The 23,234-nt window shown below is 34.9% G+C and overlaps 1 protein-coding gene across 2 annotated transcripts; it reads left to right on the forward strand.

Moving 5' to 3' along the window:
* Positions 1-1,809: 1,809 nt before the first annotated feature.
* LOC138331168 (mediator of RNA polymerase II transcription subunit 15-like) lies at positions 1,810-23,234 on the forward strand. 2 transcript variants are annotated; one of them, XM_069278639.1, is made up of 18 exons: positions 1,810-1,868; positions 4,982-5,069; positions 6,067-6,118; positions 7,333-7,509; positions 8,092-8,279; positions 8,510-8,593; positions 9,144-9,251; positions 9,463-9,548; positions 10,013-10,140; positions 10,638-10,778; positions 11,354-11,417; positions 12,022-12,082; positions 12,409-12,426; positions 13,284-13,453; positions 14,030-14,196; positions 14,633-14,731; positions 19,391-19,488; positions 21,836-23,234. In XM_069278639.1, exons 1-18 carry the CDS (start codon positions 1,816-1,818, stop codon positions 21,872-21,874), a joined length of 1,821 nt encoding a protein of 606 aa, XP_069134740.1. In that variant the 5' UTR covers positions 1,810-1,815; the 3' UTR covers positions 21,875-23,234. The 2 variants fall into 2 exon arrangements, with proteins under 2 accessions (XP_069134740.1, XP_069134741.1); XM_069278640.1 differs by having other exon boundaries at positions 9,147-9,251.

The following is a 23,234-nucleotide window of genomic DNA, read 5'->3' on the forward strand; positions in this document are numbered from 1 at the left end:
TATGTGAAAAGGAAAACGTTGCAATTCAAAATATACCATGGAAGTGTTAACAGATTTCTTAACACCCAATATCGACTTTAAAACCATCAAATGCACTTTTTCAATTTGTGGCGCAGTGTTACAGCCCCATACTTCGGAAGCATAATTCAAAATACAAGATACGTAAGTATCAAACAAAGAACGTTTTGTATTTTTATTCAATATAAACTTTTTCATTTTACGCTTAAGAAGATAAAATGATTTTCTTTCTTTTATAACAATGTTGTTCTGTGCTATTTTGAGCTTACCATTGTAATTAAAAATTAAACCTAAATATTTATGCAATCAAATTTTCATTGTTCATTCTATAATAAATAAATTCCATCGAGCAGAATATCGTTTCAGGAAGACAAGCAGTGCCATCAGCATATATATACATATACATGATCAAAAAAGTTGAGCATCGTTGATAATGTATTTGGTAACTTTAACAAATGGATTCAATGAATTCTGATTCCATATCATTTACAAACAAAGAAAGCATTATCGGCGACAAAGAATTGCCTTGTGATAACCACGAATACACAACATAATATTTTATTAATATGCAAATTTTAGAAATTGAAGTTATACGTGCCGTATTTTTCAGACTCACATTCAAGATGAACTTTTAATATGTAAATTTACCAACAATTTGAGAATTACTGTACTTTCAATGTATAGGGTTTAATTTTACATGTACAAATAAAGGCTAAAATATTTACATCTTTAATGAAGTGAAACGAGCACAGTATATACAGTATATATGGTCAAACCATGAAGCCAAATGGTGGTCTTCGATTCCATTGAACATTTAACAGTGTTATGACTTAATTGTTGTAAAGTGATTTCTGCAGATATATTACCAATTAAACATACATAAGGCATAAAAACAACAATTTTACAGTACGTAAATATTGTTTTGTAAATAACGTTAACAAGGCATCTGAAGCCATCAAATGATTTTCACAGCTTAATTCATTAAAACTGATAGCTTTATTATGATTACATACATTTTAGATAGAGCCCTCCCCTCCCCAATATCTTCACCGTATAAAGTCCGCTAATCCTGCTTGTATTATTCGGGTTTTTATCCCTTATATGTTTTAGGCAAAAATATGTTTCTACGTATATATAGTCCGCTAAATCCTGCCTATATGATAAGGCATTTTATTTTTTTTTGGCCCGATATACAAATAGGTTTAGCGGACTACTACATAAAACATGCGTATGAATTATAGGTAAATAGCACGCTGCTAGGGTAATTAAGAGATAAGTGTAATTAATTAACATCCCTTTCGGTGATCGCTGTTGTACAGGTAAATAACCATCCAACTCACCTTTATATATCTCAATAATGGCAAATACAAACGACAATGTTTTAAAAGGTTCCTGGAAAAACAGTGATACAGATGCTGTTGACGTAAATTAAATTAAAAAAAGACCAAAACATTATCTTTGTGATTCAATACCACGTTCTGACCAACTTTATCGAGTTGAAGAGACATTTGAAAAAAAGATTTATTATAGACAGAAACATATATGCATATGTATAAATGTTTCTGTTATAGACCTATATTATCTTTTTTTTTTCTTTATTAATTTGATTTTTATTTCTTTATTTCTTTATCAGATAATTCTTTGTTAGAGTCAATGATTAATAAGTAACATAAATTTCTATATTTGATATTATAGTTGAAAACAATTTAAATTTCGCATCAGTTCTATGGAGCGGCACCATAAGAAAACGAAATAAGAATTACTTCCCTTTGTATAACTCTTTACATCAAAACCAAAATGGCGGAAGATTGGCGCAGCGAAGCTTTCCGGCGGAAAGTTATTGCTCAAATGTAAGTTTATTCGTTATTTTGGGGCTTTTTATGGTGCTCGAATGAAATTTTGTGATTTAAAATAGAAATTTAGAAATGCAAATATCCTTTTAAATGGACCGCTGATCTAAATAAAAGGTGTAAAACATAATCGTCATCCCAGGACCATTCGCTCCAACATTGCAACATACACTAGGCCTACTGTTAACGTACATAAATACTCCAACAATGTTAGAGGTATCAGCACGACGAGAACCACTTTTTGGAACAATTACGGTCGTGTCTAACCTCTAACTTCCGATAGGCCATTTTCCCGATGCTGAGGGTAACATTTCAAAGTTTTGGATTATGACAATATAACACGTTTAAAATCATATTTTTAAATCGTCATCAATGTCAAATACCATACCTTTTCTTCATAAATCAACAAGTTTTTTGACAAAATCAGCCGTAAAATCCATCTTAAACAAATATTTACAACTTCTAACGTAAACTTTCATGACCCAGACAAAACTTCATGATGAAAGCGATCCGCCCGGTAAATAGAAAAAACGAATTGCTAAGTCCCCAAAACACTTGATCTGCCTTTACTTTTTACTTGCATTTTTGTCCGCTTGAATTCACGTTCCGTTTTTTTTGTGGTAACCAGCCGCCATATTTAAAACTAGGTCAAAATGTTACGGAAAGGATTCATCATATCTAATCCACTAAAATACTATTTTATGAGTCCTCAAGTTATGGTTTTCCTATAGAAATGGGATAATTAATACCTAAACTGTAAGTACACATCAATGTTATCACTGATTGAGCTATTAATATTGATATTATTGCACTTTTCATTCCGCCTTCATCTGACGTCGGAAGCTGCATCAAAGAAATGACCCTTCAGAAATGAGAGTCGACAGTCAGCAAAATAACGTCCGATAAAAAAAAACGGCTGACAGTCGACTCTCATGTTATGGGAGTAACGTACATAACTGCTTTTGTAACTTGTTTTACTGCATATACTTCAGCAATAATAGAAGATAAGCACGACAAGACCCTTTCAAAACATAACGCCGTGTCTAACGACGTTGCCCATAAGAATATACAACCAGAAACATATAGCCTATAGCTACCAGGTCGGGGAAAACTACTAACGTTTCGTAATACGCAAAGTATGGAATTAGGTTTACTAAAAATAGGCAAAAACGCTGAAATCTCGTGTACGGTTTTATAGTTAAGATAAGTGCTAATTGTGAATAACATTTGGGAAACCTTAATTTTAAATCATTATGTATATATCTTCATAACATGTCCATATTTATTCTAGGGTTTTGTAACCAAGTAAATAAAAAATTCAAAAACCGCGAAAATATTTAATTGGGTGGAAAAAAATTCATTAGTCAGTCAACGGAAAGCAACCCGATAATAATTGTATAATGTGAAATCATGCAAAGAACTAACCAGTATAGAGCAAGAATGTCCCCAATGCAATAGTCTTGGGTCCTAATCTATCATTTTGGTGATTTATATAAATGAATTATACCGGAACAAACCACATCAAAGTACTTTTTCCTATTCACCGATGACACCAAAATCTACAGGGAAATTAGAAATGAAGATGATAAAAAGGCTTTACAATCGGATTTGGACAAACTGCAATAATGGTCAAACACATGGCTACTGAAATTCCACCCGCTGAAATGTAAGGTTCTAACCATAAAAGGAAAAAGCAATGAAAGTCAGAAGTACAACATGACAGATGCAGGAGGTAATAAAATTAATCTTGAGAACATATGCAATATGAATATACAAGAACATATCTTGAGAGACAATAAAAGGCTTTAAAATACGAGAGGTTTTTTTGTCTCACGCCGGGAGATATGACATGTATGTTAAATCTATTTTTAGTAACAAATCCATACTCAAGTTTGCATATGTTGTGAAAACTCAATGTTACACAGTCTGCTGAATGACTGGCTCACCTACTCCGCGTCGTGGGCTTGATAGCAAGCGTAGATGCCATCGTTGGGCTGTGTATGGCTCCAAATAGCTCCAATACAATGGTGGTCAACAACACACACGTCCGTTTAGGTTTGGGCTAGGTCTGGAACTGGGGCTCAAGAGGGAGCCCCGACATCACTTCTGGTAGTGTTCAGTCAGGTGTCTTTGCGATCGGGACGCTTGAAATCCCTGGGCAATTTTGAATTCACTAAATTGCCCAGGGCTGTCAAATTCTTTAAATAATTCCCCAACCTGTATACAGTGTATGAGACGTACAGCTGGGCCGTTTTCGTTTATTCGGAACAACCGGGTCCAATCAGTCAAACCTTATAATCGAAAACAGCTCTGCATATGATTCTTATTTATTAAAGGCCCACTACCTTTCCGAAAGGGCTTTTTATTTTTAAAATGGGAATGTAAAACAACATTGATAATTTTGTAGAGTCGCAAAAGTTATTAAACTTACCGTTAATACTACACTCATCATCATCTTCTGAATAATGTTAATTTTCATAACACGGGTCGTCTTATGTTTCCTGCTGTCGTCCTAAATACTGCGAAGTAGTTGAATATTACAGCAAAACAGCAAAATGTATCTCTATTGTTAATTAAGATTGCGTAGAAAATCATGCATATGTTTGGTATTGTTACCTCATTTAGACCTTTGATATGTATTTTCTTATATAATTAAGAAACCTTTAAATTTTTTGTTCAATTTTCATAGGAAATGAGTCAAACTTGATTAGAGTTAATTATAAGCCTGAGATATAGAAGTTTAATATCCATATCAGTCCTCGCTGACCCCCTGAGGGACCAGAGGGGCGGGACAAAACAGGGTCAAAATGACGAAAATTTCGAAAAATATCTGAGTTCACAGGTTTGATGAAAGCAAATACTCTTCATAGATTAAAAAGTCAAATTTGTAAAATCACTGACCGACATCAAGGGCCAGTACAGTTGTATATAGTGTTTATATGTCTTTGTTTCATTCTATATCTGTACTCAGGTGACCGTTAAGGCCCAAGGGCCTCTTGTTTTTCTTATCAGACATGAAAAACATACTTGTTTGAACTAACAGTTGATTCAAATGAATCAAGTGTGCTGTTCGGTTTATGCATAGTTTGTACACTACAGTTTAATGTTTTCAGAGATGAAGCTGTGAGGATGGCTGCCACTCCTATGACTAAATCAAGTATGGAAATGGAGAACCATGTTTTCCTAAAAGCCAAGACTCGAGTAAGACCTTGATATTTCCTCATACTCGAGACTTGAGTAAGACCTTGATATTTCCTCATACTCGAGTAAGACCTTGATATTTCCTCATACTCGAGTAAGACCTTGATATTTCCTCATACTCGAGTAAGACCTTGATATTTCCTCATACTCGAGTAAGATCTTGATGTTTCCTCATACTCGAGTAAGATCTTAATATTTCCTCATACTCGAGTATGACCTTGATATTTCCTCATACTCGAGACTCGAGTAAGACCTTGATATTTCCTCATACTCGAGACTCGAGTAAGACCTTGATATTTCCTCATACTCGAGTAAGACCTTGATATTTCCTCATACTCGAGTAAGACCTTGATATTTCCTCATACTCGAGTAAGATCTTGATATTTCCTCATACTCGAGTAAAACCTTGATATTTCCTCAGACTCGAGATACAAAAACATCTGCTCTTTACTTTTGTAATCATCTCAAATTTTAAATTGCATACAAAATGTAAGATATTGAAATGTAAAATACACATGTACCGGTATATGTTTGTATAGTCGGTTAATAATATTTGCGTGGGTCAAATTCAATATTTTCAAGAGTCTAGCTAGAATTGATTTTAGTAATTTTAAAATTTCACAATTTGGCTTCCAGGGACTATCTTATTCTTTCAATTAATTGTGAATGTTTTGCTGATCAAATTTTATGCTACAGTATACCATTATATTAAATATCAATAAATCTAGTTTGACTCAGAAATGAAGTTGAATGTGTAAGGATATGATATAGTATATGTAAAATCACACACCAGTATAATATAACCTTATACTTTAATTTTCATCTTGTGAAAGCATAATACAAAATTATGTAGATCTATTCTTATGAATAAAAGTTTCCATCACAATAATTAAAACCTTGAAATAAGACAACATCTACCACGGTATAATAAGCGTTATTATCATACATACAGCTAAATAAAGAGAATGTTTAAGAGAGAAAATTATTGTTTTTACAGGAGGAGTATTTAGCACTTGTAGCCAGACTCATCTTACATGTCAAAGGAATAAGTAAGTACCTGTAGATGTAACATATTCTCATGTCACACTGTACAAAAAAAAATCATTTTTTGAATCATGGAAGATGGAATTTTTTATAATTAATTTTGAGCTTTTTCCGATAAGAAAATAAAGAAATAAAGAGCTTTTTCCGTTAAAAAAAAGACAGGAAAAACGGTTACAGGTAATTTGGCAAACATTTGATTTTCTTAATTGCATGATCATTGCAGTTGATGTACAGTAAAATATGTTTATAATGAATCCATGGTAATAATGTATTCATCATTTTTGACGTTTTAATATTATACTTCAATAACAACCCCACAGAAAATCGATAGCGAAGTCAGTCCGCCATAGTGTTGTGATTGTAAGCAACCACCCTTCAGTAGGCAGATTTTCTGTGAATCAAACAATTTTACAATTGAACATACGGTTTGTACATAATTATTTTCATCTTTATTATATTTTCATTACATATTATATCTTTTAAACACTTTTACAGCAATTTTTCGATGTATAACTTAACTTAAACGGCGAGTAAAACTTACGATTTTCACATGAGAATCATGACGTAATAATGCGAAAACATAGTCAGGTTTTGGTTTTCGTTCACAGATAAATCGCACAGGTGTATAAGTAGAACTCTCGATTTTCAGAGAAAAAAGTCGTGACTTATACTCCGGAAAATACTGTTGTAATTTTCATTTCCCGTTGAGGTTTCTATAATATGTATCAATATTATTTATATAACAAACTATATGCTTATTTAAACCAAAGTTATTTTTCTGGTCTCCAGAGGTTTGTTATAATCATGTTTCACTCTAACAATTATTGCATGAATCTTTTGCACTGACTAAAGTGGAATTACATAAGTGTATTTGAGTGCTTTTTTGTTAAGTAGCAACCTATAATAGGTTAGTGAAATAAGGAATAGGCAAAGATAAGGATATAATATTCAGGGTTTTTTTCCAGCATGATTTGGGGCTGATTTTTTGCCCCATTCCCCATGGCACGAGCCTCATTCCCAAAGCAGTGAGAAAAAGCTCTGGTATTTTAATTTTTGAAATGAGTAATGATACTATATCGGTATCAAGTACAGGTGTACTCTATATACAACCCTATACACTAGACGAAACTGTTGAGATTCCCTCTTCTTAATTATATTTTTAAACAAACACATATTTATGTAAAAAAAATAAGATAATGACAAATTTAATGAATAACAGATGCACAGAAAGAAAAGGAGAAGAAAGGGATGGGACCCGGTGGGATGATGTACCCACAACAACAAGGGATGCCACAAGGGGGCGCCACTGGACTCCAACAACAGCCAATGCAGGACCCCATAAATGCCCTTCAGACCCTAGCAATGCAGGGGACTACAGTACCCGGCCAACAAGCAGGTAAACTTGTTTGTAGATTCTGTTGAGTGTATGGCAGTGATTTCTTTTAGGTGCATTTGAGGCCAAACACTTATATTCTCCTAGACAAAGTTAGCTGTGTTATCCAATTTAATGTGAATATAAATTTCAAAAGATCGTTCTCCAGAGAAGTTCAAGATGGATTTCACCTAGCTTGGCTTTTGTTTCTATGTACCTGAAAATGGCCAAGAGGCTGAAAATATGTAATTGAGATAATTGTACTGTTTGAACTTTAAAATAAAGAAAAACTCTCTAAAGTGTATATGTTTTAAGAAAGATGAAAAAAAAGGTACAGACCCCTGAAATTGAGCAAGATATTCTCTAAATGGACAACACAATTGCTTTGCTTTCTTCAAGACCATTTGGGCTCAATTTCCTGGTTGGAGGTGAAATATTTGAAGTCACCTATCACAGCATGAAAGTTTGTTCACATTAGTCTGTCCTATATGTGTGTGCATATAGGCTTGCCAAAAAGCATAATGACAGAAGTTCTATAACTTATTAAATAACAGTATTAACAAAAATTGGTCACATTTCTTTTATTTGATGTTTCCATGGTTACAGGAATACTGACACCACAGCAACAGGCTCAGATGCAGCAACAGCAGCAGCAACAACAACAGCAACACCGACAACAACAGTTAATGCAGCAACATATGCTACTGCAACAGCAACAACAACAGCAGCAACAACAGCAACAACAACAACAGCGTAATATGGCAAATATGCAGCAACAACGACCGCCATTGCAGGTTCGGGCCAAAGATTGATTGTAATGTCAAGGTCAAAGCATAATGAAACAAAGTTTCTCAAGGTCATGAATTTTAACAACAGTTTCTCATGGTCTATATAGATGTCAGGTGAATGTCATGTTGTATTAACTATCTCTTGTAAAGACCAAATATACTGTCAAATAGTTGAATGTTATCTTATGTAATAATCTATCATTTAAATGACCCTCTGGGGTGTTGTATTGCTTCAGAGACAGGATGCTTTTATAGTGACCTCTGCGGACAAGGTCCAGATCCAACCTGTCGCCCAACAGTTGCCAGCCAGCGCTAATCCGGTACGTCTCATATGATGCACAATTCCTTGCTAAGCATTAAACTATCTTCCTATTGCATCTATGGTCTATATAGATGCCAGAGCTTTGCAGACAATCATCATAATGCGCTAAATTATTTATAGGATACAGAATTCTTTTGATCATATTTGATCATATTTGTCACACTTGTGAAAGTTAACAGTCCTTTAGTATATTTTTTTTTTCTTTCATTGTCTGCAAATATTTCTTGTTCATCAATATTATTAATATAATAATAATGATTTACATTTCAATATTCATTGTCTTGTGATTTTTTTTTACGTCAACAACCCTGCAGAAAAGTAGAAGCAAATTGAGTATGACATTTTGTTGCCATTGCTTCAGTCATCTGATTTTCTGGGAATTTTAAAAATTGAATATGTTTTTGGTACATCATTTTATCCATCATTTCCAGTATTTGACTGACACAGATCATTTAAAGGAATCTGGGATCTGTTGTTAGAATAGTAAAAGTCACCATAAAGTTGATTCATTGATTAGAAATTGACCTTGACCTTAACTTTAATTTCAGCAGCAGCAGCCACCACAACACTCCCAGTATCAACAGAATATGCCTGGACAGCCGCGGCCTGGTCCCCCGGGGGTACCAATGTCACAGCCAGGGGGATTCCCCCAGGGGGTAGGGCCTATAACTCAATATATGTTACACTAACTACAAATATACTGGCTTTAATTAATTAATATCAATTTAAAATTTGTGATTGCATATCATCCAGTTTTAGTTATTAAAGATTTTATAAAAAAAATATGAAACAGAAATCTTAAACGTATGCATAGACGAAATTCCGAAAGATCCATGTATGTAAATGAGATTTGTTCCCTTTACACAGAACATAGGACAGTCATCACAAGCCCAGCAGATGATGTCACAGCCGAGTACTGTATCAGCCGTTCCTTCTCCCATACAACAGTCGGGGTCAGCATTTTATGTAGAGTTATCTCCCCTTCTATTAATTCATGTTTTTACTTCAGATGTTTGAATTGAAGTATCTCTATCAGTTGTATTAAACATCATTTTTTAATAATAATACTGGTCAGATTAGTATTACACAAATGTAAAATATGTCCATGGATAAGCTGAATCAGGAGCATTGTATCTTTAAAGTCTGTCTTAGAATCTAAAACAATGACTTCGGACTATGCTTGATTTTATTCTACCAGGGTTGTATAACACCATATTGACCTCAACAAATGTCCATAATTGATGAATATGACATTGTTGTTTGCACAAATTGAAGTTGACTTTTACGGTAATAGGATGGAAAAAAAAAAACACCAAACAAATTGAAATCGAAACAGATTAATGTTTAAATAAAGACATTTCTGCATGATATATTTAAGAAATTACGATATACTAGATATACTGACCTTGTATTCCAGGTCCCAGATGACCCACTCTCCTATCTCGATGATGACCTCCCCCTCCCCCCAGGGATATGTGGTCCCGTCCCCAGCCTCACGGAATTTCAACGCTCTGTCTCCTAGCAACACAAACCTCAACACACCAGGTATGTATAACCAGCAACAAGTCTGTTAAATAGGGTTTTAAACAAAACAGGAGGTGTCTCTTAGTAAACCATAGTTAATTTTTATAGCGGGTTAAACTTTCCCGGAATTTAACTGAAAATGAGAAAATTAAAAGTCGGAGGTTTCAAATTTTTGTGATCTGGCTTTTAGAGTATATTTGTTCAATATTTCTTCAATATTTTTCGGATCAGTGTTCATTGTCATAGCAATGTACTGAGAAAACAGGAAAATATCATCCCTGCTTAAAAAAAAAAAAAAAAAAATTATCGCAAAAATAAAGCAAAAATAAAGTGAAAGGCTCATTTCAAGATTATAATTTTTGTCTTCTTAATTTAAAGGTAATAAATTGCAATCATGTAGTTGCTCATCCTTGATGATAAGTTCTTCACAATTATGATGAGTTTTAAAGTCTTTAGTGGGTGCCATTTGGCTTTGTTGCAATATTATTTAACAAATATATGTACTTCCCTTTGTAAAGCGTCCGGATCGGGACAGACTCCGATATCACAGGAGGATCAGGCCTACCTAGACAAGTTGAACCAGCTATCCAAATACATAGAGCCACTCCGCAGAATCAACCGACGGATGATGAACCGACAGTCTGCAGACAAAGATGAAGGTAATTACTGATCTACAATTATCATAAAACTTAATTGACATTCTTAAATAAAGAATTAGACAGATGATGAACCGACAGTCCACAGACAAAGATGACAGTAATTACTGATCTACAGTTATTATAAAACCTAATTAACTGTCTTTGATAATGAATTGTAATCAGTGATTTGTTTGCCTGTGTTAATGGGATATGACACTCTCACAGTATTATCTTCAACGAATTAAATGTTAGTGTGTCAGAGTTAATTGTATATCTTTATGGACACTTTGTAATTTATAATGAAGCCGTGGCAACTGTCTGGTGAAGGTGATACAGATAGTGTACACAACGTATTAGTAACTGAAATGTCACACATGAAATATTCACTAATCAATGAATGGTTGTGTAGAACTTTTACATGATCAATACTTTCCAATCTGAAGAAAAAGTTTAGAGGTATTAAAATGATGCCATGAGTTTGATTCATTATCACTGATTAAGTTCTCCTGTAGGATGACATTTACTTTGTTACACAAGTAACAAATAATGTAACCTGTTTGTTTAAATACATTTATCTTTGACATTTCTGTTTACAGACCGAGTGAGAGAAATCCATAAGATGAAGAACTTGCTTGAAATCTTAACAGATCCATCTAAAAGGTAATTCATTATTTTAGTCTTTAGTAATTAAACGGTTTGTGAATTGTCTCCCTTTACCACAGCCAGATTCTTGTTTCTGAACAAATTCTGTTCATAATACCTGTGGTAAAAAAATAGATATCATTCCAACATCTAATGCATTCTCAGTCCCAGATATAAAGCCTGCAGACATTTATTTATTCCAGGGTACAGAATAGACACTTTTGCTGCGGTTCTAAAAAATATTCCTTAAATAGACCTTAATTTGAACACCACTGAACAAGCGTTCCAATTGTTTCTACTCTTGTTTAGAGAAACCAAAATATTTCACATTTTTAAGGAAAAGATGACTGTTCTCATAATTATGTGTTCTGTTTGTTCTAGCAGTCTTGTTGATTGGACAAGATTGTCATCTCAACATCTTGCAAAATCAATCAAATTAGGATGATTTGAGTAATGAACTATGTTTGGCATCCCAACAAATGTGGTCTATGTACACAGGAGTAAGAAAATGTCTGTACAATTTACACTCTGGACAGAGGATGCTATTAATGTGACATAATTCTAGTTTTAGACAAAATCTCCACTTAATTTATTCTAGTTTGTACAACAATTTATTTTGCAGATTGCCATGGAAAACCCTTCTGAAATGTGAACAGGTACTGCTGAAACTGGAACTAGAATGGGTAAGTCAAAGTCTTATCTAGCTTATATGAAGGTCATGTCCATACTATGATTATATCAGTGCAAGAGGCCTAAAAATCGAAACTGTCACTCCTTCAAATCATCCCTTCTACTGTCGTACTCCCAAACTAAGTGGATTAAACACGGTGATAGGGCTGGTTAAAATGACTAACGGTGCAATTTTTGTGTTTCAAGAAATATAACTACACTATAAACAAATATATCTTTTATTTACTACACTGTTGTAGATCCACTACATATAAAGCCTTCATGTTTTCATATTAAAGAAATTCTCTTAAAGCTACTTTCATTTTCCTTTTTTTAATAGGACAAAACTGGAGAATTGGTAAGCATTTAAACCTTTTTAGATGTTAACTCAAAAGCTAAAATGATTTAATAATTACTTTATTAATTATAAATGTATGTATGATTTAAAGTTTTTAGCTTTAAATTACAGAATTTTTGAAGCAGAATAAAAATTGGTTTTGATTTATTCTTTTTGTAAGGATTGTGAGCAGAGAGCTTTGAAAAAGGATCTCTTGTATAAATGTATCTATTGAATTACCTTTTATCACAAATATTGTAAGACACAGGTGTAATAACAAAAAATAAATCTTAATAGAATCTTACACTTGTAACTATGTAATACAAAATGTAATTCAAACGTTTTGTGATAGATAGAATCTTACACTTGTAACTATGTAATATGAAATGTAATTCAAAAGTTTTGTGATAAATAGAATCTTACACTTGTAACTATGTAATATGAAATGTAATTCAAAAGTTTTGTGATAAATAGAATCTTACACTTGTAACTATGTAATATGAAATGTCATTCTGTTGAAGTTCTGTGATAAATAGAATCTTACACTTGTAACTATGTAATATGAAATGTAATTCAAAAGTTTTGTGATAAATAGAATCTTACACTTGTAACTATGTAATATGAAATGTAATTCAAAAGTTTTGTGATAAATAGAATCTTACACTTGTAACTATGTAATATGAAATGTCATTCAAAAGTTTTGTGATAAATAGAATCTTACACTTGTAACTATGTAATATGAAATGTCATTCAAAAGTTTTGTGATAAATAGAATCTTACACTTGTAACTATGTAATATGAAATGTAATTCAAACGTTTTATGATAAATAGAATCTTACACTTGTAACTATGTAATATGACATGTCATTCTGTTCTAGGCCCCATCTAATGCAGACACTTCGGTGACCAAGGCCTCCACGACGGCCACACACATGTGTCAGCCTCTGCTGGATGCGGTGGCAGCACATATGACATCACCAATGTTAAACCACTCACTACAGCGGACATTCGGTCCGGCTGTCACAGCATTACACGGCAGTCCTATCAGGTAAAACAGTTTTATGAGTTCTTCGTTTTGCGATTTCCATTTCAAAACAAGTTCATGAAGATAAATATTCTCTGATTTAAACATTGAATAAGATTAATGTTCGCTGGTTTACTTGAATCGCGAATTCAGGGAAAGTAAATTACTTTCAAAAGAAAATTGGTTTACAGTAGAAAAATCTCTAAAAACTTAAAGTTAATTTGAACTGCCACACACATGTACAGAGTATTTGTTGTAATCGAATCAGCTTTCTCTATTTCATTGTAGAGTCTAAGACCACCCATGGAACAAAGAAAAAAAATTATTTTTATGGCCAAGTGATCTTTAGTTTATTCACAGATAGTACATACACCTCTTCACAGATTTGCAGTTCATAATATTACACACTACAAAGATCTAGCATAGCTGGCCAACAGTCATGTCTTAAAAATAGGTTGCAAGTTACCATTTTCAAAAAAGAGCATAGAATCTGTGTGCTAGCATCATGTAAAAACAAGTTTTTTAAATGTAAAATATTAAACAATTGTTTTATGTTAATTAAAGCAACAAAATTTTATTTGAATATTTTGTATTCATTAGGGCACCCAGTCCGCCTCCAAAACGCCGACGTGTAGAGGAACCTGACCAGGATGAAATTCCTCACATCTTACAAGGAGAGATAGCACGTCTTGGAGGTCGTTTTAAAGTGAACTTTGACCCCACACAACACGGAGGGTCAAAAGATATCCACCTTCTGTGTCGTCTAGGTAATAACAAATACTGATTGGTTTGTTTTGTGGAGATTGCTGTTTATTTTCTTTGGCAAATGAATTTTTTTTTATCATTAACTCCTGAAGACACATTTAGACTCTTCTAAATCAAAGACTAGACCAGTCCATTATGAAATTTAAGGGGTGAATGAGTTAATTCGTTGAGAATCTTTGAAGGTTATTTCTCAAAAATTGCCAACTGTTCTGTTTAATTTAGTGTCGTATTGGGAAAAGATTTTGAATTCTGCAAAGCTGTTCCATCATGGAAAATAATAGGTTGTCTTATGTCTTGTGTGTAGAGGCAAGAGAAACTTAATACTGAAAATGCTAATTGATAATGATTTTGACTTACCAGATTAGTCTGAATTTTGTGAATTAAAGGGACATTGAAATAAATACATCATGTTAATGTATATTTGAATTGACTTTCCAGATGATAAAAACCTACCCAGTATACCGCCTATATCTGTCAAAGTACCAGGGACCTACCCAAATAACAGTCCCGAGTGTGACACCACAGCACCAGAGTATGGTAAGTACAGTCTCCCCAAACTACACTTTCTTCCCACCCTCTTTCTATCCTCTTCCCGTCCTCTTCACGTCCACTTCCCATCCTCTTTCCACCCCTTCTCATCCTCCTCCCAGTTTCTTCCTAGCTACACTTAATTCTTGGTCTCTTTCTTATCCTCTTCCCATCCTCTTTCCATCTTCCTCCCATCCTCTTTCCACCCCTTCCCATCCTGCTCCCAATTTCTTTCCGCCTACACTAATTTCCCAATCTCTTTTCATCCTTTTCCCATCCTCTTTCCATCCTCTTTCTGTCCTCTTTCTATCCTCTTTATGTCCTTTTTCCATCTGCTTTCTATCCTATTTCTGTCCTTTTTCCATCCTCTTTCCATATTCTTCCCATTCCTTCCCATCCACTTCCCATTCTCATCCAATTTCCATCCTCTTTCCATCCACTTTCCATCCTCTTTCCATCCACTTTCCATCTTCTTTCCATCTTCTTTCCATCCTCTTTCCATCCACTACCCATCCTCTTTCTGTCCTCTTCCCATTCTCTTACCATTGTCTTTCTATCCTCTTCCCACCCCTTCCACCTGCAATCTCCATCCATCCTCCTCTCACTTCCTTTCCAGCCACTCCTCCATTGTTCATTTTACTCCCAGTATTCCTACAGTTGTATGTCACCAAGTATTCAGAGGCCTGATTGCATGCTAGAAGTCCTGTTATAGGCTAGATATTAACTGTCCAGCATTGTTCAAACAATATCCCTGACCTTCATTCATGGTCGATTTGGCCAAGTTCAATCAAACCTTTTAATTAGCAACTTCTCAATAATAATTGTGTTTTGATACCTGATACTTGACCTGTATCATAATACCGTTTAAAGCATATCAAATGATTGACCTTGACCTCCAAGGTCAACCATGACCTCAATGTCAATGTCATCAAACATAATCAATTTTGTAAAGGAATTTATTCTTAAGAAAAGAGTTCTTGTAACAATAATAGGTATATTGCATGCTGCGATGATTCGTATGAATGATTTGAAACTTGTTATAAGGTCACAGAGTCATTGATATTGTGTAGCCATAAATGGTCATAATATGTACATATTTACCGGTAATCATTTAAGTGAAAGCTTTCACTAACCTGTACGATTGTTGTAAGATATTACAGGTTTTTTTATAGCAGATGAGTAATGGTAATAACATTTCATTACTTTTTCTGCCACACGCTTTTACGCTGAAATATAAATTCACTAAAATAAGTATATTTACAAAGTCCTACTTCTGAAGCATCGGCTAGCATTATATTCATCTGCTAAAATCTAATTACACCAAGAAATAATTATGTTACTCAGGTAACTATATGTATTCTAGATTATGAGCCTCATCTGGCAGTGTAAATTTATGCTTTACTAAGAATCTGTTTATACATGTATCATAATAAAAGGAAAGGCAAGAAAATCCTTTCAGTTTCTATAATGTGTATATTTCAATGTAACAAGAGTTGTGATCAATGTCTTAGCTAAATATGAAAGATGTATTTTATTCATATATGTGGTATTGTTTGATTGCCAAGTCTGACTGTTTATTTGGAAGTCATTTATTTATCTGTGAAGGTCAAATATGGTAACTGTCTGTCCGTAATGGTCAGATATCTGTTTGTACAATGTATAGGTTGCATGTAGAGGTCAATGTGAAGTTCAATCGCCTGTGTGCAGAGGTCAAATGTCTGTGTGTAGTGTTCACATGTAGAGTTCAAATGTCTTTAAAGAGGTCAAACATCTGTCTGAAGAAGTCATGTGTGAAGGTCAAATGTCTGTTGTGAAAATGTCACACATCTACCTATTGTGCTTTTTGAACCAGAACTAAGTTTTTATAAGGGCATTACAACCAACATATATACGATCACCAAATATAAGTAATGGATAAGTAATGCTGTAACCATGAAGTTTGAGGTACCCCTCCCCCTACTCCTTCCCCCTGGGTGATGTCACCACTAAGTTTTAAGCTCTCTCCCTACCCACTACCGTTTCCCCCGGGGTGATGTCACCACTAGTTTTAAGCTCTCTCCCTACCCACTACCGTTTCCCCCGGGGTGATGTCACCACTAAGTTTTAAGCTCTCTCCCTACCCACTACTTTTTCCCCCGGGGTGATGTCACCACTAAGTTTTAAGCTTTTCCCCTCCCCCTACTCCTTCCTCCAGGGTTATGTCACCACTAAGTTTTAAGCTCTCTCCCTACCCACTACCGTTTCCCCCGGGGTGATGTCACCACTAAGTTTTAAGCTCTCTCCCTACCCACTACTGTTTCCCCCGGGGTGATGTCACCACTAAGTTTTAAGCTCTCTCCCTACCCACTACTGTTTCCCCCGGGGTGATGTCACCACTAAGTTTTAAGCTTTTCCCCTCCCCCTACTCCTTCCTCCAGGGTGATGTCACCACTAAGTTTTAAGCTCTCTCCCTACCCACTACCGTTTCCCCCGGGGTGATGTCACCACTAAGTTTTAAGCTCTCCCCTTTCCCCTACCACTTCCCCGGGGTGATGTCACCAGTAAGTTTTAAGCTCTCTCCCTACCCACTTCCCCTACCCCTTTCACCTGGGGCGATGTCACCATTAAGTTGCAGACACCTCTCCCCTATAGACACCCCCCCCTCCCCTACAGAAGATACCTAGGTATAAAGGTGTATTATGTAGTGGTTATGAAGCTGCTACATACAGACAGTATATTGATGTTGATTAGAGCCCCTGACATAGGTACAGTTACACGGATACCTGCTGTGTCGGGAGAACGTGTGATGTAATCCGCCAGAGAACTACATTATAACCAAGTGATATTACCTCTCTCCCTGATAATTCTCAGCTCTCCCAAATCACAAATTGTTTGCATTCCTCCATAGACTATGGGTGGAAAAAAAGCATGGTTGTAATGCTTGGAGTAGCTACTGTATGATGTATGGACTAACATGTAACTAGGGTATACATCTGGGGGTTACTCTGCAGAAAGGAGGGGCATGAATCTGGGGGTTACTCTGCAGAAAGGAGGGGCATGCTGCCAGGCGAAGTCAGCAGTAACTAGGGTATAAATCTGGGGGTTACTCTGCAGAAAGGAGGGGCATGAATCTGGGGGTTACTCTGCAGAAAGGAGGGGCATGCTGCCAGGCGAAGTCAGCAGAGACGGAATTTATTGTAGCTATTACAAACAAATTAAAAGTTATCTATAGCCATTAAATAGAAATAAAAAAAAAAACCTATATATACACTTGGTATTTACAATTTTATAATAATCTAGAGTTCTGAGGTCGTTATGTTTAGATTATCTCACCTTTTCTATTTAATTTCATGATGAATATATAATACTCCTTAATCCATAATAAATTAGATGTATTTTACATGTTATGATATACAATTTCTGTAGAAATAATCAGTTGATACATAATATCTTTCTACCAAGCCTATAACCGGAAGTAATAGAAGAAGACTGATATAGGCATTGCGCCTGTTGTCTAATTCTTTTAACAATACTTTGTAATTTTCTTTATATTTGTATTGTTAATAAAATATTTCTGAAATTATCCAGTATTGTAGCATGCTGGGATGAAGGGATATCAAGTTGGTTTACATAAATGACATTGAACTTAATTAAATGTTACATGTCAGGCAATACTTCTAGTATAACATGATGTTTCATATTTTATTACTCAAGGAAGATGGAGGGAACAAAAGCAAGCTTTGTAAAAGTGTACTTTCGAATTACTTTGGGTCAGATGTCATGACATTTACTAGGAATTTCCTGAAATAAAGACATATTTTTTGTTCAGATTAATGAAATAGACTGTAACCTTCTATCAATTTGAAAGCCATGATTTTTTTTATAGTTTTAATTATCCATTATCTGCACTAAATTTCGTTTTCTATGCTAATGATAACTACAGTCAAACTTGTCTATAATGACCACCCAAGGGACAGAGGAAATACAGTAGAACTTGGTTGATACCAACTCGGATAATTAGACAACCTGGCTTAATACGAAGTACTTTGCACAGGTCCCGACTGAATTTCCTCGTTATCTTTGTTCAAAGAACTCAGATAATTCGAATTCGGAAAACTCGAAGAACTCGGAAAATACGAAGTAAATTTTTGGTCCGAATGACAAAATCATACATTAAATGTTCTGATAACTCGAAATGAGATTTTTTTGGACAACGAGATCGCTGAAACTGCTAATTTCTTTTTCATTAATCTGCCGTAGAACGGCATTTCAAAATATATATCTCGGTTTTATTGTAATCATTTTGCAACTACCACTGGCGATTTTGACATCTCTCTTGTTCACATCGTTTTACGACATGGAACTAGTCTATATATACCAAGTAAAGAGATCATCAGTAGATATGCGAACTCCCTTAATTCGAACACTCGGATAACTCGAAGTTTCATTTCGGTCCCTTTGAGTTCATATTAGCAGAGTTCCACTGTATAGTCTTTATAGCTAGGTGGTCTTTGCTTATTTGTGCTGAAATTGGTTGCTTAGAACCCTAGAAAAGTGGTCTTGTGAAGAAGGTGGTCTTTATACAGAGGTAGTTGCTAAGGCAGGATTAACTGTATTAATGATACCGATATAGAAATGTTGTTGAATTGTGTTGGTTTTCCTTTAAGTATTTGCTTGAATTTTCTCCAGAATCCAGTATGTTCCTGCAGGCCGTACAGAACACCTTAGAGGTTCTGTTACTACGGATGCCTGACAAATTCACCTTCACAGAACTCATGGATAAATGGGTAAGTCATCCTAAGTGTTTTTGCTGTGTGTATTGTCTAGAATACTGTCGACTATACAGCGGTGTTACAATGAAGTTACGCTACTGTTTCATGTGTTATTTACTTTCATGAATTTCGCAATAAAGTAATTTTGTGAAAATTAGTTTCAACGTCACTTACATTAAAAGGTATTTTCATTCACTTTAACAATCCACAAATAATAAATCTTGGCAAAGGTATTTTGAAATGGAAATCATGAAATTCAGTTGGCGTTTCATGTTGTCCGTCTGTTTTCCTGCCTGTAGACACAACAAACGACTGACTACTACTCCTAAACTACTCGAGGGATTGCAACAAAACTCTTTGTACAGGATAGATGTGGTAATCTTTATCAGAACAAGATACCTCTACCTTTTTTAGAGTTATGCCCCTTTGCTATAGAACAGAACGGGGTGGGAGGTTATAAGTTGACATCCTGAGCTACAGTTCTAGTTTGATGGTAGTGAGTGTGGAAAAAACACAATAAAAACGGTCTCTGATGTTAATATTTCATTTTGCTGCTAATCATTTAGACGAGTAAACCCCAAATTACAGTCTAGATGCATTTGTGAATGCAAATTCTAACAAATTTAAAATGTTGCATCCAGAATGAAATAATCGCAAACAGAAACACGTCAAAATGTGTTGAAAAATGTTGTATTTACTGATTTTAATTGGGTGGGGGAGCCACATGTTCATTTAGACTAGTTCATTACAATTGGCACTTGTCCTGGCGAAAAATTACTAGTCATCGGCATCGCACTAGTGCTTAAAAGTCGCAGACTGTAAAAATGTCGCTTTGTTAAACGATTGCAGGTGCATGCTGAGGAAAATATGACATTATAATTACATGGTAATGTCAAAGATTTTTATGCTAGGTAATTAAAAAAAAATAAAACAAATTACCAGACACTGTAGGTATGGCAGAAACTTTATGATTTGATATTTGGCAATAATACATAGTTCTCAAGGCTGATACACACAGCGAGGTACATCACATCCATCATGTCCTTGGTACATGTTTATTTGTTCCAAACAACAAAACCGCTCAGCTTGCAGTTATCGTGACGGTGTGATTTAACCTTATTTACGTGCAGGTGACACATGACGTAATTTTTGCCCGTGTCTAGTTGAGTGGATTACGTAGCAGAGACAATCGTACCTAACCAAACACACATGTGCCACATACCTAGCTGATATTAGCACACTGTTACATATATCAGGCAACTCAGCAAATCACTTCCATGTTTCCATGGAAACAAATTTCTCTTGTCTACAACTTTCTGTACTGGAATGTCATTGGTTGATAATAAATTGATCTGATTGGCTGGTCAAAGGTGATCTTCAGCTGGTTTTATGATTGGTTGCTTTTTGGTAAATATGTCGTCTTCAGACAAGGAAGCTACATTTATGCTCCGTGGATGAAGGTCAACATATCTGGTTCCCCGAAAACGGCTGACAAGGGGAGATAACTATTCAGACTTCATGTCCTTGTGGTGACATCTAGCATGATGTTGTTTGTGTATGTGTGTATTGACATTCTAAGGGAAGTACTGCTGTAATCTACTCTTTTACATGGATTTACCTTGTACAGTATTTGTTAGCTCACCTGGCCCCAATTGCAAGCATTATGCCACAACACGGCATCCAGCGTTCATTCTTCTGTTAACATTTCCTTTGAATCATTTCCAGTCATGGATTTTAACCAAATTTGGCCATAAAATATCCTAAGGGAAAAGGGAATAGAATTTTTATAAGTCTTGGCTCTGACTCCCTTATGACAGAAAGGGCGGGGCCCAATAGGGGGAAATATTAGTAAATCCTTTAAATGGCTACTAGTCATAAATATATTGATTTAATACCAAGTTAGATTTGGCCAGAAACATCCATAGGGAAAGGGAAACAGAGTTTGTATAAAACTTGGCTCTGACACTTTCTATTTAGAGAGAGAGCTGGAATCTTACCAGTAACCACAGCCAATATCTTAAGTTAATTATCAACTTGTGATCAAGAGTCGATTAGCTAGTGGTCACTCACTGGCTATTATAGTCCTGCCATATTCAATGGATATGTGACGCTATGTCCACTTTTATCTTTCCATACAGAGTGATGGATATCCATTTTATTCTATTATGGCTAAATGCATCCTTAAGGGAAGGGGAACAGAGTTTGTTAAAGTCTTGGATCTGACCCTCCAATGATTTTCAAACAATGCATGGTGGGACGAAATGTAATGTTATTGCTAGTTTAAGAAGTGTCATTCTATCAATGAAAGCTAATATGAATGTCTTTTAAAGTTAAAATGTATTTTTTTTTTCATATTTTTCAGGAGATGAGTGTGCGGAAAGCCTGTGCTGCGTCTATCTGATCCAAACAGAAATATTTATGTCACACCATCAAAAGTTTTGTCAGTTTTAGTATCTAAAATTGACTCTTGGTGAACTCCTGGACAGTTATGCTGTTCACCAAATTCTTAATCATAACAATTTATGAAGAAAAAGCCTTGCCTCCAAAAAAATTCTTAAAATAGCAACACATGATAATGTTTGAAATGGAAGGCATAAAACGTAGTGTCATAGACATGCTGTTGTGGCCCCGTTCCATCAACATTCCTTCAATTCAAGGAATCCCTTAACTTAAAATCTCCATAGGAAAGCATTTCAGAAGTTAAGGAAAGCTCGTTAACTTAAGATTTTTTCCTAAACTTCTGTAATGCTTTCCTATGGGGAATTTTAAGTTAAGGAATGTTGGTGAAACTGTGTTCTGCTTTAATAGATGGAGGTGATGAGGTTACTTATGTCTTACAGACGTTCTAGTTTTTATTTTAAATTTCAAATACAAACACAATATATGTCATGATACCCGGTATTTGTAAATGAGAAAATGAAAATATAGTCTCATGGTGCTTAGAAAAAAACCCATCACAAATGTTTTTAAACTATTGTAACACAGTACTAGTCATAGAGACAATTAAAACTCCTTCATTGTATGTCAATATTATAGTCGTGTTAACCTGGACAAAGACTCAAGTCAATAATTGTTTCCATGTATCACATAGGTTGGTAGTCAATGTTGACCCTGTGTGAAATCTCATTTACATGTATTTATATAATTAAGTGCTAGGTAGGTTCAAAGTAAAGAAAATTGGATGGACTCTTGTAGCGACAAATGAATCTCAAAGCTGGAAATTATTTTTAATTATAAATCACAACAGTTTCAGAATAGTTCAAAAGTCATCAGATATTTGCTTGCTCACTTGCCATTTGTCTCTCTGTCTTCAGCCATCAACTTAAATTTTCATTTTAAACAACTTCTTAAAACACTAAGTGCTATAGAATCCTGATATTGAGCTTCTAATGCTGGGAAGGGATACCAAGTTTGTAAATTAATGACCTTGACCTTCATTCTAAGATTACACTGGTCAAATAAGCAGCAACTTATTTGCAATAACTAGTAATATGTATGCAGAGAGACCTGATAGCATGCTGGGAAGTTGTTTTTTTTTTCAAATGAGTGACTTTAACATTCATTCAAGGTCACTGGAGTCAAATAGACTAAAAAAATAACTAGTGTGCAGAGAGACCTGATATTTGGGTCTGTGTCATCCTTGGGTGAAAAGCTTCCGAGTTTGTTGAAATGAATGACCTCAATATAGGCTTTTGAATCTGATACTTAGTCTATAGCATGGACTGATAATATCAGGTAGAAAGTATTTATTTGTAACTTAT

Source organism: Argopecten irradians, chromosome 9 (assembly GCF_041381155.1).
Source record: "Argopecten irradians isolate NY chromosome 9, Ai_NY, whole genome shotgun sequence".
Taxonomy (NCBI): domain Eukaryota; kingdom Metazoa; phylum Mollusca; class Bivalvia; order Pectinida; family Pectinidae; genus Argopecten; species Argopecten irradians.

Excerpts from the sequence above, each read along its gene's own strand:
- LOC138331168 (XM_069278639.1), top strand. The coding sequence starts at position 1,816 with ATGGCGGAAGATTGGCGCAGCGAAGCTTTCCGGCGGAAAGTTATTGCT. Across the intron at positions 7,510-8,091 it reads AGTACCCGGCCAACAAGCAG|GAATACTGACACCACAGCAA; the intron begins GTAAACTTGTTT and ends CCATGGTTACAG. Across the intron at positions 9,549-10,012 it reads TCTCCCATACAACAGTCGGG|GTCCCAGATGACCCACTCTC; the intron begins GTCAGCATTTTA and ends CTTGTATTCCAG.